This window comes from Coffea arabica, chromosome 10c (genome assembly GCF_036785885.1).
Source record: "Coffea arabica cultivar ET-39 chromosome 10c, Coffea Arabica ET-39 HiFi, whole genome shotgun sequence".
NCBI classification, from domain to species: domain Eukaryota; kingdom Viridiplantae; phylum Streptophyta; class Magnoliopsida; order Gentianales; family Rubiaceae; genus Coffea; species Coffea arabica.
The window spans coordinates 6,837,232-6,854,286 of NC_092329.1; the positions used below are offsets into that span (position 1 = coordinate 6,837,232).

Genomic DNA, 17,055 nt, shown 5'->3' on the forward strand with positions numbered 1-17,055 from the left:
AAATTATTATTAAAACAAGCAATTGTATGAGATTTTATAAAAGTTTAATAAAATTCACCGTTTTCCTTTTCCCAAGATGTGATTTGAAAAACTAACATTAAATCACACATAACTAATTATTAAACCAAATTAAATGAATTATTCTGCTCCTTTTTTGTTTAATGACAACTTAAATACTAGATTTTTTTAGCTAAGTTTAAACACTAGATTCAAGTTATTCTCAAAATTTTGTCAAGGTATAACGGGAAATAGAAACATAAAAAAAAAAAGAGGCCTACGAGAGCAAATATGTGAAAAAACTCTGGCCCAGAGCAAAGAAATGGACCAAGTGGTTATCATCTACAAACCACCAACCTTTGGGCCGGTGGCCACCACCTAACTTGGTGGGATGGGAGGCAAGGGTTCCCATCAAAATGTCACATTTAAGTGATTTGCTTCAAAAAAATTCAGGCAGGTGTGTTGTGCACCCGTTTGATCCGGTGGTGATTTAGTCCCCTCTGTATTATTCCTGGGTCTCCTTAGGTTCGCCTCCTCCCCTTAGTGTAAAATAAATTAGATTATACAACAGTTGTCGTACAAAAAAAAAAGAAAAAAAAAAAAGAAGGTTATCATCTACAAATATTTTACAAAATCCATAGACAGTAGAACTGAAGGCCACCTCCAGAAGCCAAAATCCCGTACCAGACTACTGCAAAGATATGAGTGGAACTGGAAAAGTACTCTTAAGCCTCTCCCTGGCTTCTCCTTCAACAACCCGCTTCTCTTTCTCTCTTCTTTCTTCAACCAAACGATTTTCTCTTTATAAGCCCCTTTTCCCCCTTCTACAATCATCAGCTAACAGGGTTTTTGTGGGGTTTAGACCCCTTTGCTCCGCCACCACCATTACAGCGCCTAAATCAGAAGATTCTCTGCAACCCATTAAGCATTCGATTCTGTTAGAAAGGTTAAGAGTCAGACACCTCAAAGATTCTGCAAAACTACCCAGCCCAGAAGTTCAATCCAAGAAATTAAAGGCAGAGTCTTTGGGGGCTAAAACTGGAAGTGGTGTAAATGAAGGGATATCAAAGAGGAATAAGAGGAAGAACGAGGCATTGGCTTCTAATTTTGAGGAGTTGGGATTGAGTGAAGAGGTTATGGGGGCCTTGGAAGAGTTGAGTATTTCAGTTCCCACTGAGATTCAATGTATTGGGATACCTGCCGTTCTTGCAGGGAAAAGTGTGGTTTTGGGTTCTCATACTGGCTCTGGGAAGACTCTTGCTTATATGTTGCCTCTTGTTCAGGTTGGAAGTTTTGATGTTTATCGTATTGGTAATTAGAATTCATGTTGTTCCATTCTTTGATTTTGATTACTTGATGAAATGACTTCATAGCCTGCTAACTAGTTTATGCATTGATAAATTGCGACTCTTATATGGTGTATTTTTCTGTTTTTTGTTTATGGAAAATTTCACTATACGGTACTTGTCTTCCAGTACGAAATCTTATAGAAGGAACAGAAAGAAAAGAAGGGGACGAAAGCATGCCGAACACGTAGTTCAAGCCAAAGAAACAACATTCAGGACTTTACAGATGAAATATAACTTAGGAATCTCATAGAATGTCGCAGCTATAAGCAGATAATGAAGAAGAAGAAAAAAAATCAACACTTGATGACATAATTATAAAAGGAGGAATGAAGAAAAAATGTCTTTAATTTGATGGTCCAAGCTTTTTCAGTTCTGGCTACCTAATCATTTTCTACCAACATGTGTAAATGCAGAAGATTTGATACTTGTACGGTAATACTATGGCTTTTTTTTTCTCGCTAATGCGCTTCGGCTTGATGTGGAAAGTGAGCTCTCCTAATCCTTAACACATTGAAACTTAGTTCTTTACTTTTAACACATCGAAAAAATCATTGTATATTATTAACTTGTGTGTTAGGAACTTCAGAAAAGACTGAACTGAATATATGTTACTTGGGAATTATTGCCATTTGTAACTTGCAAGCGGATGTTTTGGTGAAGGGTGCTTGTTTGGGGGGAGGGGTGATTTTATACTGGACTGTGGAAAAAACTGCATAATTAGAAGGGTACAAAGAACTGGCCAGATATCTGTGTTCCTCCATCCATCCCCCTTAATTTCTTCAATCTCTTTTGGATTAGCTGTGAATGGTTCAATTCACCTCAGGTTAAGAGCAAAGAATGCATTTTCATGTTAGAAAGGTACTTTCTTTTATTTCTTTGTTTGTTTTTGGCTAAGGAGAGATATTGGGCTGAATTACATTTCTAAGGCTTAATATCATGCTCTTAGATGTTTCCAGCTCCTTGTTGGAATATCAGGAAATTTTGGTACCAAAATCTGAGTGCTGATGTGCTTGCACTCCTTAGTACGCAGAATGGGCCATTGTTCCTTTTGGATTCTGTAATGGTATTTTGCATCACAAAAATAAGAAACTTATGAATTTTTTTTTGTTTTTCTCCCAGTTGTTGAGACGAGATGAGGCATTAAATGGTATTCTTATAAGGCCCAGGCGTCCCCGTGCCGTGGTGCTTTGCCCCACTAGGGAGCTTTGCGAGCAGGTTTGTATGACTTATATGCAGTTTAATTATTTGGCTAACCTTGACGAGAGAACATGTTTCTAGTTGATTAAAGCAAGATGGGTGATGCAGGTATATCGGGTTGCGAAGTCCATTAGTCACCATGCCAGGTTCAGGTCTACCATGGTAAGTGGGGGTGGACGTTTAAGACCCCAAGAAGATTCCTTGAACACCCCAATTGACTTGGTAGTGGGAACCCCTGGCAGGGTTCTTCAGCATATTGAGGAGGGTAACATGGTTTATGGTGATATCAGATACCTGGTAATTTTTTTCTGTGATAAATCTTTTAATGATTTCATAAGTACTTGTTTTCTAATCATAAGTAGTTGTTAACAAGCTAGTTCTTGTTAGGTGTTGGATGAAGCAGATACTATGTTTGATCGAGGCTTTGGTCCTGATATACGCAAGTTTCTTGGGCCACTTAAGAATCGTGCATCAAAACATGATGGTCTAGGATTTCAAACTGTTTTGGTCTCTGCAACAATGACAAAGGTACAGTTCAAACTGTCTTTACTGAATTAAGTGTGACTGAAAGGGGGGGAAAAGGCATCTTGGAAAATTTAATTGATAGATGGATGATATTGGTACACATTAACAACATATCTTATATCCTGAGGAGTGCTGGGTTAAAGATGCTTGCTGTAGATACTTATCAGCGGTAATTTTTTAGATGAGGTGATAGATATTTTAGTAACTTCTTGTTTCCTAGAAATTGGCTGTTCATTGAATATGGAGAGTCATGTTACCCTTGTTTCTTTTTTTTCCCCAGAGAAAAATGTTTCTGTTAAAAAAATGATTGTGTCTTGAGCAGAAAGTGCCTTGGTCAAACAGTTCTCCATGATGATTTTGTCAGTTCAATCACATTTCTTACCAAGGTTTTTTTTTTTTTTTTGGAAATAATATGGGTATGGTTCTGCAGGCAGTGCAAAAACTGGTTGATGAGGAGTTTCAGGGGATTGTACATCTGCGTACTTCAACACTGCATAAGAAGATTGCTTCTGCTCGTCATGATTTCATCAAAATCTCTGGTTCAGAAAATAAGCTGGAGGCACTGCTACAGGTATACTTTCTTCATGTTTTATTGTAACTTGACTGTTGTGTGATAATTGACCTGAGTAGAACTTCATGAATATGAATGAAAAACCTTACAGTAGTGGCACTGACTGATCATATGTTGTTCTGATCAGCTACCCCTTACAGATTGAATTGCAATAAGGTTGAGTTAGTTATGTGTTCTATTGGTGTTGATTTTTCTTAAATTTTTCTTTGCTGTTTTTGACGGAGAGCACAAACCCCGAACTATTGCCGTAAGGAAATTGACTTAAGATTGGAACTCCTGTTGGTCAATTATGGCTAGGAGAAACAAGAGAAGAGAATGCATAAGGATGTTTCATTTTGAGATGAATGGGACTAATGTATTTTAGATGGGACTAACAAAGGTACTGTAGAATTAGGGACAGGATACCTTTCAGAAGTAGGAACAATGCTGACGGGTATCTTTGCATATATTGAAGTCAACATGTTCAGAATATTAAAAAAAGCACTTCTTTTATTGCATTTAAAAATGCAATGACTTTTATTCCAAGGGTAGGTGAAATGCAATGGAAAGATGTTCCTGTCGTTTGGTAATATGCCTAAGTAACGGATAAAGAATGACATTCTTTGTCATGGATAAAAATGACATGAAGGAATCATGTTTACAAAGGTATATCTGATAAAGAAATATCTCTTGTTGCAGGTATGAGGTGTGTTTTTCTTATCAAAGTAATAATTTCTGCACTGAAGCATATGTTAAATGTTGCCATACCACTTTCCTCTCGAAGCTCCCAAATCAGCTTGAGTCTGATAAAATGTTGCTTAATACAGGTTCTTGAGCCAAGTTTATCTAAGGGAAATCGAGTGATGGTATTCTGCAATACTTTGAACTCTAGCCGTGCTGTGGATCACTTTCTGCATGAAAATGGAATCTCTACTGTCAATTACCATGGAGAGGTGCCAGCAGAGGAAAGGTGAGATGGAAGAAGGTTCTATCATCTGTCAATTTCTGCACTGTTTTCAACAGTAGGAAGAAGATAAAGAACTACAAACTGTTAGCATCTGTTCAAGCAATTACAGTTGGAGTCAGAATTAATTTGAAACCCTTGCTTTCACTCGAAACATATCTGATTTTCTTCCTGAAAGAAATAGTGGTAAAAATGGAGAATTTTTGTTCCTATGCACTGAAAGGGTGGTTCAGCATGTTGAGATCATTGACAGATCTTAAATGTTCTGTTATGTCGATAACTAACTCTCTAGGTTATAATTAGTTATCAAACAAATTTCTGAGAAAAAGCTTTTTTAAGTAGTGGTACAAAATTGAGATTTCTTTGATGAATATAGATTTCTATAAATCTGTATTTCATTTTGGGAAGTTATGGTGGTCATGTTTCTGATTAGCCTCTGTGAAGATTTTTATATCTAAGAATCTCGTAAAATATGGCCTGTAGTAGATCCCCATACTCCTTTCTTTACTGGTATTTTCTCTATATAGGGTTGAAAACCTGGAAAAGTTCAAGAGCAAAGATGGTGATTGCCCCACATTGGTCTGCACTGACTTGGCTGCTAGGGGACTGGACTTGGATGTTGATCATGTTATCATGTTTGATTTTCCACTGACCTCTGTAAGAATTTGCTGTGTGTTTGTCATTTGCACTTGCCCTTGTGCATTTCCTTCCCTCCACCTGAAAGTGGTGCTTCCTTTCCCTTAAAATTTCAGATTGATTACCTCCATCGCACTGGAAGAACTGCTCGTATGGGTGCAAAAGGTATGTAGGCTTCAGTATTTTTTCCATTGTCAAAAGTTGAATTGAGATCCCGGATGGCATCAATTATGAATACTGTTTATTGTTCAATGTACATGGCATGGGGACTCAACTAACTAGAAGTTTTGAGCAAAAATCAGAATTATCCTATGTCTACTTATGCAGTTATGCATACACCAAATGTAATTTTTCTGTATAAGCACTAAAACCTCTTCACTGGTCTCACTCTAACAGGGAAAGTAACAAGTTTGGTTGCAAAGAAAGACCAGATTTTAGCCACTCGTATTGAAGAGGCCATATTAAAAAATGAGAGCTTGGAGTCTCTTTCTGTAGGTAGTGTTCAAAGAGACATTGCCAGGGCACGCATAAATGAGCAGAAGGGAAAGAGTGTAAAGTTGTTAAAAGCTTCAAAACATAAGAAGACTGCTACAGCTGCTTCAGCTAAATCATCCGGTGCTGATAGCAAAGCAAAACCCAAAAAAGGGTTGTCCAAAAATGGTGCTGGGGGCAAGGTGGATCTTACAAAAAGGACATCCAGAACAAGTCCTGGTAGCAAATCTGTGACGGCAACTGCTAAAGTTTCTAAAAAATTTTCTGGGGCAAACAGCTCAAAAGCCAAGGTTAGCCATAAAGAATTTCAGGGCCGCAAACCTGATGTATCAAGTTCTAGATCAAAACTAAATGTAGTGGGATTCAGGGGCAGAAGTTCCTCTTCAAGTCAGCCTGAAGGTTTGAAGCTCAGTTGATTTATAATCAGTATATAAGAGTTCATTGAGCCATTCCTCAATTGTAGTTTATATGCATAGTGAGTTTCGATTCCTTCTTCGTGATCTCTAGGTCCTTGTGTTTTTTGAAAGATTGCGACAGAAGGCTTGAGATGCGCGAGTGGAGATTTCACTACCCACCAACAGCTATTAGTTCTGTTGGGATGACCATTTGATCTTAATTGAGATGATAGAGGACATATTTTCAGGACAGGGTCGAAAGCTAATGCGCTAACAAATTACTTGAATTAGAGTAAAGCTTGCTAAACAGATTTTTGCAGGCTACCTGGTCTGTGTAGCATATGAATGATTATGCATTGGCTAGTGATATTTGAACGCGATGTTGTTCCATCGAGAAAATTAAATGACATATTATTCAATTCCAATGAAGTTCATCAAACAATTATAAACGCTATCAGCATTCCATTTCCTCCTATTGCTTTTGGAAATTTGCCTTAGATTTCATCATTTCAATGGAAGAGCAGGAGGAGCCTTGGCAGGTGAAACCAAATTTCCTGCTGTGTCATATATAATGACTCCAGAGAAATCTGGGAGTTGGCACTTTCCTCCCATCATCACATTCTTCCTCCAGAGTGATGCTTCACCACTATAAGTGCTTCCATCAACATCTCCAAAGTGGTATGCTTGAATCCTTTCAGGGTTGAGTTGTATAAGAGGGTCTGGATCACCAAAACCATAACAACCTCTCCATTTGCGCCATTTCCGCAATTTCCTGGAGTGAGAAGCGCACATGAATAATGCAAAAGCACACAAAAATAGAGACCCAATGGCAAGGCCCACCTGGGAGGTGCTGCTACTCAGATGATGGTGTAAGGGTGTATGTCTAGCCATGAGAAATCTGATGGTGCTACTGCTGCAAATATAAATATGTTTATATAGTTTTAGGCAAGCCAGTTGAGGGTCAAGTTTTGAGGATTTGTTGGACAATTTGGTTTAAATTTCTGACTTTCGCAGTTGAATAATGGCACTGGTACAACAGAATCTCGTGGTTTTGGTGGTTTTGGTTTGGTGTGTCAAGCATAAGGTTAAGGCAAAGCAAGTTACATGGCAATTGTATTAGTTAGAGCAGTCGACTCATCTAAACTTACCTAGTTATCTATAGCACAGCAAGAAATGACAGGAAAAAAGAAAAATTAATGAGTTAGTGGTTAAAATGTTATGGTTATATGATTAACTTTTGAACTTATAATCACGTTGTTATTTCATTCATACATTCAATTTTACAATCAGACGAAACAAATAAATTAAATGATAAACCTATTTGATATAATGGAATCACCACAAACATTCAAACTTTTGAAATTATAATATGTTAGAAACCCTAATTATCAACATGTAAAAAAAAAAAAAAAAAAAGATACACGTAAATATTTGCACTTTCTAGAGTTTTTACTTTCTACCTCGCTTGATTAATTGAATAGACAAAAGACAAATACATGACACATGTAAATCTTTGGCAACAATAACTAGGACGTAAATAGGCCAGAAAAGGAAGGTGGTTTTTTTGCAGTTGGGCTTACTTTACCTAAAGGCCCATAGGAGTCCAACACTACATGGACGTACAGGCCATTTGACGAACCCTTGCCAGATTGATCATCAGTAGCCTCACAGGGGTTTCCCAGATTTCGGGCACTCCTCACTGATTTCTTCTTTGTACATCCCGGAAAATGCATCAGCGTTCATCAATCCGTCTCTGCAAATTGATTTTCAGACACCCTTTTCGGCCATCTTCAAAACCCATGTCTACATTCTCCAAGAATCCCTTCACGTCTCTGGCAAACCAATGCTCTTTACACTCATTTTCGCTCTTAAACCCTAAGATAAACCCCTTTTTTCTTCAGTCATTGAGCTCAAGCTCATCGACCCAGCTCAAGAAATTCCAAAGTCTAAGACTTTACAGTGCTGAAACCGACAAAGAAGTTGATACAATTAATATCAAGTTTGCAGAGGCCAGGGAGGAGATAGAATCTGCTATGGAATCTAAAGAAACTGTGTATTTTGATGACGAAGCTGAGTGCGCACGTGCTGCTGTTAAGGAAGTCTTAGACTTGTATGAAGGGCTGCTGAGAAAGTTGCCTGAGAATGAGAAGGCAGCAATTCAGAGGTCCATGGGGCTCAAGATTGAGCAGTTGAAAGCTGAACTTGAACAATTGAATGAGTAGTGAGGTAGATTTAATTGGAAATTTGTGCTGATTGTTGTTTGAATCATTAATTCAATTTTGTATTCTGTTATGGATGAAATGAAATTAATTCTAGTCTGTTATGGCTGAAAAGAAATAATTAGACGAATTTTTCCAGCAATGGCAATTTAATCAAGCAGAGTGATCAATAATTTGGTGTTGCTGTTTTAATGCTTGTTGTGATATTGAGGATTTATGGTTATCTTGGATATGTTGTGAACGCTCTAAATGGAACTGCATGCTGTGAGACATACAAGCTTAGTTATCCCTTTTCTTACATGTTGTGGTAACTTGTGTTGTTTGTTCCATTAAAATGGGGATTTAAAATTGAAATTTGTGGTTGCGCTCAACCTCCAAGCTGGAAAAATGTTTTCCTGGTGAAATGTTACTCATTCATGTCCTACCGAGGAGAAAAACTTATATTTTACATTTTTTATGCTTAATACAAATATGTGCCATGGGCCTTGCGACAATGGCTTTCGTGTGGAGAATGGAACATTATTTTCTGTCTTTATTATTAATGATAAAACTGGCGAGAAGAGATTGTTCATGCTTTCCTTCTGCCGAGTTTGAGCCTTGGAAGGCATCTTTTATCTGTGTCTCCAAGATGTCTGGTTCTAAATATTTATTGACTTCCTAGTTTTAGTTTTAACTCAAAAGAGTAAATTAGTCTACAACACAGCTCCTATTGCAACGTTGAACATAGGAAGAAAAGCAATAGAGCCCTATAAGAATGTGAAACGAAAAAATGGCTAACGAGTACATAACTCTGAATTTATTCGGCTATTGAGCTTACATCATCTAGAGATCGTAATGTAGATTTCGCTGGATGTTTATTGCTACTTTTTACGTACGGTATTTAGAATTCCGTGTATTAGTAGCTATTCGGCGCTGAAATCCGTGAAGTTGATGTATTTCATTTTCTGACAATCTGGAATTACCGGACTAAGTCTGCCTTCCTGGATCATCCCATGCAACAGATTCTGGACTAAGTCAATTTATAGTGCCAGATTCCACATATAATTATGGCCATAACATCTTCAAGGAGTGTCAACCATGCTCAATGACTTAATTTTTTCTCTCTTTCCTTTTTCCCCCTGAACTCGAGCTTGAGTTTAGCTATTTGAGTAGTATTTTGAGTTAATTGAGCTTGTAATACTTGGCTTGAGGCATTCCCGAGCCTGGTAAATTTCTATAGTTTAAATATGAATTCCTGTACTGTTGGAGCCGATATTCAGTTTGTTGACTTGACTTCCCTTAAAACCCTAATCTCCTACCTGCAGAACAACAATATGCTCGACAACATCTAGGAAATACATTGAGGTTAGGATTTTGTTCTGTCAATGATGCCACTTAAGTGAAGGAATGCTGAAAGCTGTTATGAACTTACGCAATAGGCAATAACTGTGCTTAGAAGCTCCAAATGTTAAACCATAAAGTTCTCTAGAATTTGCTGTCTGATATTTGTTTCTCATTCTTCTGTTCAATTATTAGGAGCATGCTTCAATTTATTCTCAATGGAAACAGAACATGTTGCATGTAGACAGTTTCGTCAGATAGGTATGTAACAAAGAAGATACTATATGATATATGACATGGGAGAATGCAGACAACTGTCTTTGTGTAGATTGATCATTCATGATCTAAACAATTGTGTTCGACTTCCACTTTCATAAATTTTTGGTCAAACCCAAAAAAAAAAAAGTTTCGCTGGACATTAGTGAGGAATGGGAAGAAGGGATGGCTTGCTTCCATGTGTTCCCTGCTTCACTGAAATAGTGGGCCTACGGATGTACGAGTGTGTTGAAGAGTTGCTATCTTTATTCGGCTGTCTAGGGCCTCTAGTCTCCACACCCTGCCTTCTACCGCTTGGAGTTTCCACTTTAATGTTTTGGCGAGAACTCGAGTTCGTGCACCTGCTGGAAGACGAAGTGTTCTTGTTGCATGTGACTTTATGGATCTGTCTTCTGTCAATCACATTTCCCTGCATGGTTCGGTGAACAAGCATATCTTGGAACAGTATTCAGCCATTGTTATGGATGTGTCAGAAAATGGGCGAAGTAATTGTAAGATATACGCTCCACTCTCTAACTTGTGCCTTGGATCAATTAAAGATCTAGGTGCCTAGTTAAATGGTGTAAATGGGTAAATTTGTGTGGCTAGTGTTACTGTCCGACAGTTAAGTACAATCCAAGATCATTGAGGCCACAATTGCTGCTGTTTTATATCAGTAGATTTCGCTTGCGAATGGTTCTGGATTGGGATGTGGGAAGATTGAATTTGGTTCCTGAAACTTCAAAACGTAATGTCTTTCAACTTCATCGCGAATGATTAAAGAATCAAGAAACCAATCCATTCTTTGGTTTTTCTTCGAGCAGAAGCAAGGGGCTTCCTTTGCAAAAGGTAACACTTCCGTTAGAGAGAAACACAGAAGGCAAAATCTTGAGAGACAAAAGGAGTGAGTAGCGAAGAAATGACCTCTCCAAAACGTTTCCTGTTTACCCTTTTCCGGAACCAATGGAGATTTGCTCAGGCCATTGAGCGCGACGAAGCAGGCAAATGTTTTCTCAGAGAACGTGAAGCAATCTTTTCTAATTATGATGGATCTGATATTACACTTTGTTCCAATTGTTAATTTCCTTGGTCAATTTAACTTTTTGTTGCTCCGCACTTCTTCGCCAGTACAAGTTTCAACAACTAAGATACATGAGAATTCATTCATCCTGAGCTGTCAGATACTACAAATCTGAGGCCTCACAATGACTCTGATTCATGAGATGGACGGTTCAACCAGAATGAGGATTGCAAAGAGTAGAAGCAATTGAACCATATAATGTTGCCTAAATCTGTACAAAAGTTCCCCAAATATCATTCAATGCTTGGAGATGTCATTCTAGCTAAGCTGGGGAACCAAAGAAGATCAGTCACGGACACCTAGAAGAGGCAAGTCAGGAAAGCCAAAAAGCATCAGCTTTGGGTTGAGGACTGCTTTATTAGAGGTTGTGACGTTTTTCCCCACTCCTCAGGGGTACTCTTGACTTCCATTAGAAGTGCAACAACTTCCTTCATGGTTGGCCTTTCAGCTGGCGATGAATTTACACAGAACATTGCAATCCCCAATGTCTGAAGCATTTCTTGCACCATTTGGTCCGGTAATCCCTGGAGCTTTGAATCGAGTATTGTTGCAGCTGGTTCAAAGCTTCCCATCTTCTTCTTTACCCACTCAACAATGTGCATTCCATCTCCAACTTGAGGCTCAATGGCACTCCGACCACTTAAAATTTCAAGCAGAACAACTCCAAAGCTATACACGTCACTCTTCTCTGTTATGTTGGCAGTGTACCCATATTCTGCAATAATGGAACAAACTTTTGTTGATATTTATTGATGATACTAAAAGAGCAATTCAGAGCCTATTATCTTGTTCAATAGCACAAGATGAATGGTTATTTGGTAGAACCCAGTTTACCAAATGATGAAAAACACTAAACTTTGATGTAACTTCATAAAATGCTCAAAATAGAACACATTCATAAACATCTAAATTCAGCAATTGCGACAGGTAATTAAGCAGAAAGCTATTAAGTACAGGAATAAACTAAAGCTCACTGAGACTTGCCTGGTGCAATATATCCATAAGATCCTGCTATTCTGGACATAGCTTGCTGGTAATTTGGAGAGCTCATTAGCCTTGCGAGTCCAAAGTCTGCCAAATATGCATCATACTTGGAATCCAGGAGAATGTTATTGCATTTAACATCCCTATGAAGAATTGCTGGAACACAATCATGATGAAGGTAAGCCAGACCTTGGGCTGCTCCGACTGCAATTTTGTATCTGGTCTCCCAATCTAAATTCCTATTTGTCTGCAAGAGCTGTTGTAAATTTCCATTCGAAATATAGTTGTATAAGAGCAGCTTAACGCTCTTATTAGAACAGTAACCAAGAAGCTTCACTATATTTCTGTGCCTAATGTGTCCCAGGATTTGAATCTCTGCAGCAAATGAATCTAGTGGTTCTTCTTCCTTCTTCGTCTTCCAAAGCTTCTTCACTGCAATCAACTCACCATTTGGCATTTCTGCCTTGTAAACAACTCCTGAACAACCTTTACCAATAATATTTTCATCTCTCAGACACTCCAAGATGCTGTCGATGGTAAAGTTGAGCTTCTGAAATGGGATAAAATTCCATGGATAAGAAAAATCCTCTTCCCTTGATGGAGTCAACATGCCTGAGTGCTTTCTCGACATGTATTTTTGATTCCTCATGACAAGAATCCAAGTAACTACAAGTGCCATCATTACAGTAGTCAGAACTACCGCAACTAAAGCTATGGTTTTAGCAGACTTCAACCTGTTTCGTCCACTTAGCCGTGAAGAACAAGTGAAGCCATCATCAGATTCACAAAGGTTTGGGTTCTCAAGAAAAGAGTTTGAAGTCAGAGTTCTGAAGAATGGTGAGACTGGTATAGGACCTGAGAAATTGTTATATGACACATTCAATGAAGTGAGACTGGTCAGGGAACCCAAAATTGTAATCTTTCCATAAAGCATGTTACGAGAAAGATCAAGTGATTGCAGCTGTCTCAAACCAGACATTGTTTCTGGGAGTTCACCACAAAAATGATTCGAGCTCAAGTCCAAACTAATTGTTAAGCTTGTTACATAACCAACTTCTGGTGGGATTAAACCAGAGAGGCTGTTGTAGCTCAAGTCAAGAAGTGTTAATTTCTGCAGATTCCTAACGGACTTTGGGATTGGTCCACTAAGCAGATTGTTATTCAGTATAAGTTTGTTCAGATAACTGAGGTTACCAAAACTTGAAGGAACCTGCCCAGTGAAGCTGTTTCTACTGAGGTCAAGCTGCTCCAAATTGACAAGCTCACCCAGTTGAGATGGTATTTCACCAGTGAGGTAATTGTTATGCACATCCAACAGCTCAAGAACCGTAACGTTAGCAATTTCAGGAGGTAAACCACCAGAGAAATGGTTCATATATAAGTCAAGAAACACAAGATTTTGCAGCTGTCCAATCTCTTTAGGAATCTGACCAGAAAGCTGATTTTCTCCGAGCCTTAACCGCACTAGAGACTGGCATCTTGCAACACTTCGAGGCACTCCTCCGATTAATGAGTTTCCTAGCAACAAAACTTTGCTCAGCTTCTTCAACCCAAAAATCTCCTCTGGTATTATTCCAGTGAGCTTATTCCTCGAGAGGTCAAGAGCATATAGCTCAGTACAGTTCCCAAAGGAAGCCGGTATGGTTCCTGAAACTGAATTACCCCACAAGAAAAAGCTCTGCAAATATTTCAATTCACCAACTTGCCAGGGAATTGGACCTGATAATTGGTTCTTATCAAGCTGAAGAGCTGTTAAACTAGAGCAGTTACTCAACTGCCATGGAATTGAACCGGTTAGTGCATTATCAGACAAGTGAAGCTGTTCAAGAACCATCAACTTCCCCAGATCAGCTGGAATTTCACCAGACAATTCATTTGTAGAAACATCAAGTATAACGAGTGATGAACAATTTGAAAGCTCGGCCGGTATAGTTCCTGTCAAAGAATTACCCCAAAGAAGCAAGCTAGTAACCTTCTGCAACTTTCCCAATTGAGGTGGGATTGTACCAGTTAGCTTATTCATATGTAAATACAAGTTTCTAAGCTCCGAGCATGACCCGAGCTCAGGGGGCACTGGACCAAACACTTCAGTATCATAAAGGGCTAAAGTCTGAAGATTGATCAGGTTCCCAAATGTAGGCGGTATAACACCCGAAAGTCCAGTAGCCGCAGCCCCAAACGTTGTGAGATTAGTAAGTAGGCCTAACTGTGGAGGAATTTCCCCTGTTAAATGCAGATTTCCCCCAACTCTGAACTGTTGGAGGGATGACAAGGAGCCTAATTGAGCCGGAATGGACCCATTAAGGAGATTATCTTGGAGACAGAGGACTTGCAATGAAGAAAGATTAGCAAGGTGTGGTGGGATTCTGCCTGTTAATCTGTTTGAGTTCAAGAAAAGGAATTGAAGTGAAGTAAGGCTGCCTAGTCCAGGAGGAATAGGCCCAGAAAGAGAGTTGGAAGAGAGGTCTAAAAGGCGAAGATGGGAAAATGCACCATAGGAAGCAGGGATTAGTCCTGAGATGTTAGTAGAGGAGAGATTCAAAAGCTGCAACGAGGACAAAGAAGAGAGCCCTGTAGGCAAAGAAGAAAGGTTGAGAAATGTGTTTGGAAGAGAGACTGAAATGACTCTTCCTTGAGGAGAACAAGTTATTCCTTCCCATGAACATGGAGTTGGGCTTGAGGGGTTCCAAGAAGAAAGCACAGATGATCTAGACTTGGTAAAAGGGTCAGAAGCTGAGAGAAGAGAAACTAGAGCCTGGCCATCAGGTGAAAGAGAAGTCACTAGTGTTCTAGGACTGACAATGAAACCATAACAGAAGCAAAAGGCGAAGAAAAACGAAGCTTTTGAGGTCAAAAAATGAACTCTTCTCTCCATTTGAGCCCCTGAAAAAACTGGTTTAGCAGTGATAGTAGTCAAGAATATTAATCAAGAATGGGACTAACAGACAAAAAATGGTGGTGAAAGTCCACTCCTCAAGGGAACAGCATGCATGTGAAAGCCTCTATTGCTGTAGAATGGGGTGATGAGGTATGCTTCAAACACACACTAGGTGGTGCTGATCAAAAACCATGCATGTGAACAAAAAGTAGTCCTTAATAAAGAAGCAGCACTATTTCAACTGTTTGATTATTCATGCAGAAGGTAGCATGCTTACCGGAGATAAGTCTCTCCTCCCACGTCCGCCGTTTCTGGCGGTGCAGCCGGTGAAGGTGCTAGCGCTGGTGGTGGTGCACAGTAAAAACTTATGTCTCAGCTCCTGAAGATTGTAGTACTGGTGTAGCTTTAAAGTTGGCCATTTGGGGTTTTCTTCTATCTTTTTCCGGCGGTATCCAGGCTAGCTTTCCTGCAGTATTTAGGCTAGCTTTTGCGTGATGGCTGGTTGGAAGTGGTGGTGGAAGGAGGCGACTGCCAGAGTTCTAAGCTTATCCTTCTCTTCTTTCTTTCTCGGCGTAACAATTGATTGAGAGTTTCAACTTTCAAGATGAGTGAAGACCAAACGTTGGGTTTAAATGAAGATAGTTAATTAGGGCGCCAGTGATTAGTTGTTTATATTAAAACTTGAGATGCATCGGATAGCCAAAATTACCCTTTCGAAGTTGCATGGATGTACCTAAGTTAATTAAGTTCTGTAAGGAGACTATTGTCATTCCAACCCCCCAAAAAAAAAGTGAGAGAGAGACACTATTGTCAAGCTATTTTTCCTTTTCATTTTGCACAACATCTTGCAAATCATACATTTTTCCTTTAAAGGGCCATTTTGTTTTTTTTTTTCCCCTGATACTAATTAAAGTTCTTTAGATTCTACAAATATGAGTTGAGCGTGCAGAAAACGACCTAAGTTTATTTTGTCAAAGCGCTAATCTTAAGCTAAGTTTTTGTTTCTTATAAATTAGAGTTAACAAGAATTCCAAATATAGAATGCAAATATAACTTTTTGTTTCCTAAAAGTACCCTTCTTCAACCATCCAATGCATTAGCAATTTACGAAAATGTTCTCAAAGAAACGAGTTTGTTTGGACAACAAGAATTTGGAATAAAAATTTCAGATTTTGTTTTGCTTGCATCATACACATAATTCCCAATCATCTTTTTATCTTACATACATCACATCACAAAAAGTGCTACAGTAACTGGATTAAATAAATCATTCAAATAAATTCTTATCCAAACAAGTTGTCTTTTTCTCTAACAAAGTATTGCTTTTGGTTTAGTAAGGATAGAATAAATATGCTGTGAAGGGTCAAGTTCCAAGAGCTTTTAGCATGCAAATTAATCATTTTAAACCCATCTATCCTTGTTAATTTTAGGTTGTACTGTGCAAAGATTCTAAGATGGTATTAGTACCAAAGATTTCAGAGTCCGTTGCCACTGGGAGGAGAGATATATACGTACATATATATATATATATCTATATGTGCATATACAGGAGAGTACTTGGCAGAATGCCTAGGGAAGAGGAGATTAGTTTTGATGATACAGCAGAGAGGCAGCTTATGGGGTATTGTGAAAGTTAAAAGAGGATTAAAATAGAACTGGATTAAACAAACTACAATAAATGTCCTTTTGCTGGGCTATATAATAAGCACATAAACAAAGTCTATTCTTCCTTTACAGGTTACAGTATATACACCACAGGACTAGGATAATAAAGGCAGGGCGTGCATGTAGAGGAAATTTAATTAATGGAGCATCTGTTTCTTTGGGGTTAAAAGTTAGAAAAGCAGCTGTAAATAATTTTCTTCTTAACTGTTATTTAATCACTGTGTTGTGGTAAAATTAAGAAATACTATAAAGAGGGTGATGACTTGATTTCCGAGGAGATATTAGTGGGTGTGCTTTGGGAGTAGGGCTAAAGAAAAATGTACAGTCACATGAGTAAGAATGAGAGAGAGAGAGGACATGTGTAGTAGATTATAGTAGGGCACAATTTACGATTAGTGTGTTGTTAGGGTTTTAAAGATTTCACTGTTTACGTGTTCTAAGCCGCTCTTTATTAGTCTCTACAATTCTGAGTGCATGTATGCAGAATTACAGACTTACAGCCAAAATGCATTAATGTTTGAAAGAACATGCAGCAAACCAAACCATGT

At 38.5% G+C, this 17,055-nt stretch overlaps 2 protein-coding genes across 2 annotated transcripts; one reads left to right on the plus strand and one right to left on the minus strand.

Annotated features, from left to right (window-relative positions):
* The first annotated feature begins 624 nt into the window (after positions 1 to 624).
* LOC113714908 (DEAD-box ATP-dependent RNA helicase 39) lies at positions 625 to 6,534 on the plus strand. Its single transcript, XM_027239046.2, has 10 exons — positions 625 to 1,280; positions 2,466 to 2,561; positions 2,652 to 2,840; positions 2,931 to 3,071; positions 3,499 to 3,639; positions 4,446 to 4,588; positions 5,110 to 5,239; positions 5,335 to 5,383; positions 5,615 to 6,109; positions 6,218 to 6,534. The coding sequence occupies exons 1-10, from the start codon at positions 699 to 701 to the stop codon at positions 6,232 to 6,234; spliced, it is 1,983 nt and encodes a 660-aa protein (XP_027094847.2). The 5' UTR covers positions 625 to 698; the 3' UTR covers positions 6,235 to 6,534.
* Positions 6,535 to 11,157: 4,623 nt separating this feature from the next.
* LOC113713545 (uncharacterized) lies at positions 11,158 to 15,469 on the minus strand. Its single transcript, XM_027237300.2, has 3 exons — positions 15,120 to 15,469; positions 11,965 to 14,856; positions 11,158 to 11,695 (listed from the first exon to the last, which is right to left on the minus strand). Exons 2-3 carry the CDS (start codon positions 14,837 to 14,839, stop codon positions 11,313 to 11,315), a joined length of 3,258 nt encoding a protein of 1,085 aa, XP_027093101.1. The 5' UTR covers positions 14,840 to 14,856; positions 15,120 to 15,469; the 3' UTR covers positions 11,158 to 11,312.
* Positions 15,470 to 17,055: the final 1,586 nt, after the last annotated feature.

Excerpts from the sequence above, each read along its gene's own strand:
- LOC113713545 (XM_027237300.2), bottom strand. The coding sequence starts at position 14,839 with ATGGAGAGAAGAGTTCATTTTTTGACCTCAAAAGCTTCGTTTTTCTTC. Across the intron at positions 11,696-11,964 it reads TTATGGATATATTGCACCAG|AATATGGGTACACTGCCAAC; the intron begins GCAAGTCTCAGT and ends CCATTATTGCAG.
- LOC113714908 (XM_027239046.2), top strand. The coding sequence starts at position 699 with ATGAGTGGAACTGGAAAAGTACTCTTAAGCCTCTCCCTGGCTTCTCCT. Across the intron at positions 2,841-2,930 it reads ATGGTGATATCAGATACCTG|GTGTTGGATGAAGCAGATAC; the intron begins GTAATTTTTTTC and ends AGTTCTTGTTAG. Across the intron at positions 5,384-5,614 it reads TGCTCGTATGGGTGCAAAAG|GGAAAGTAACAAGTTTGGTT; the intron begins GTATGTAGGCTT and ends TCACTCTAACAG.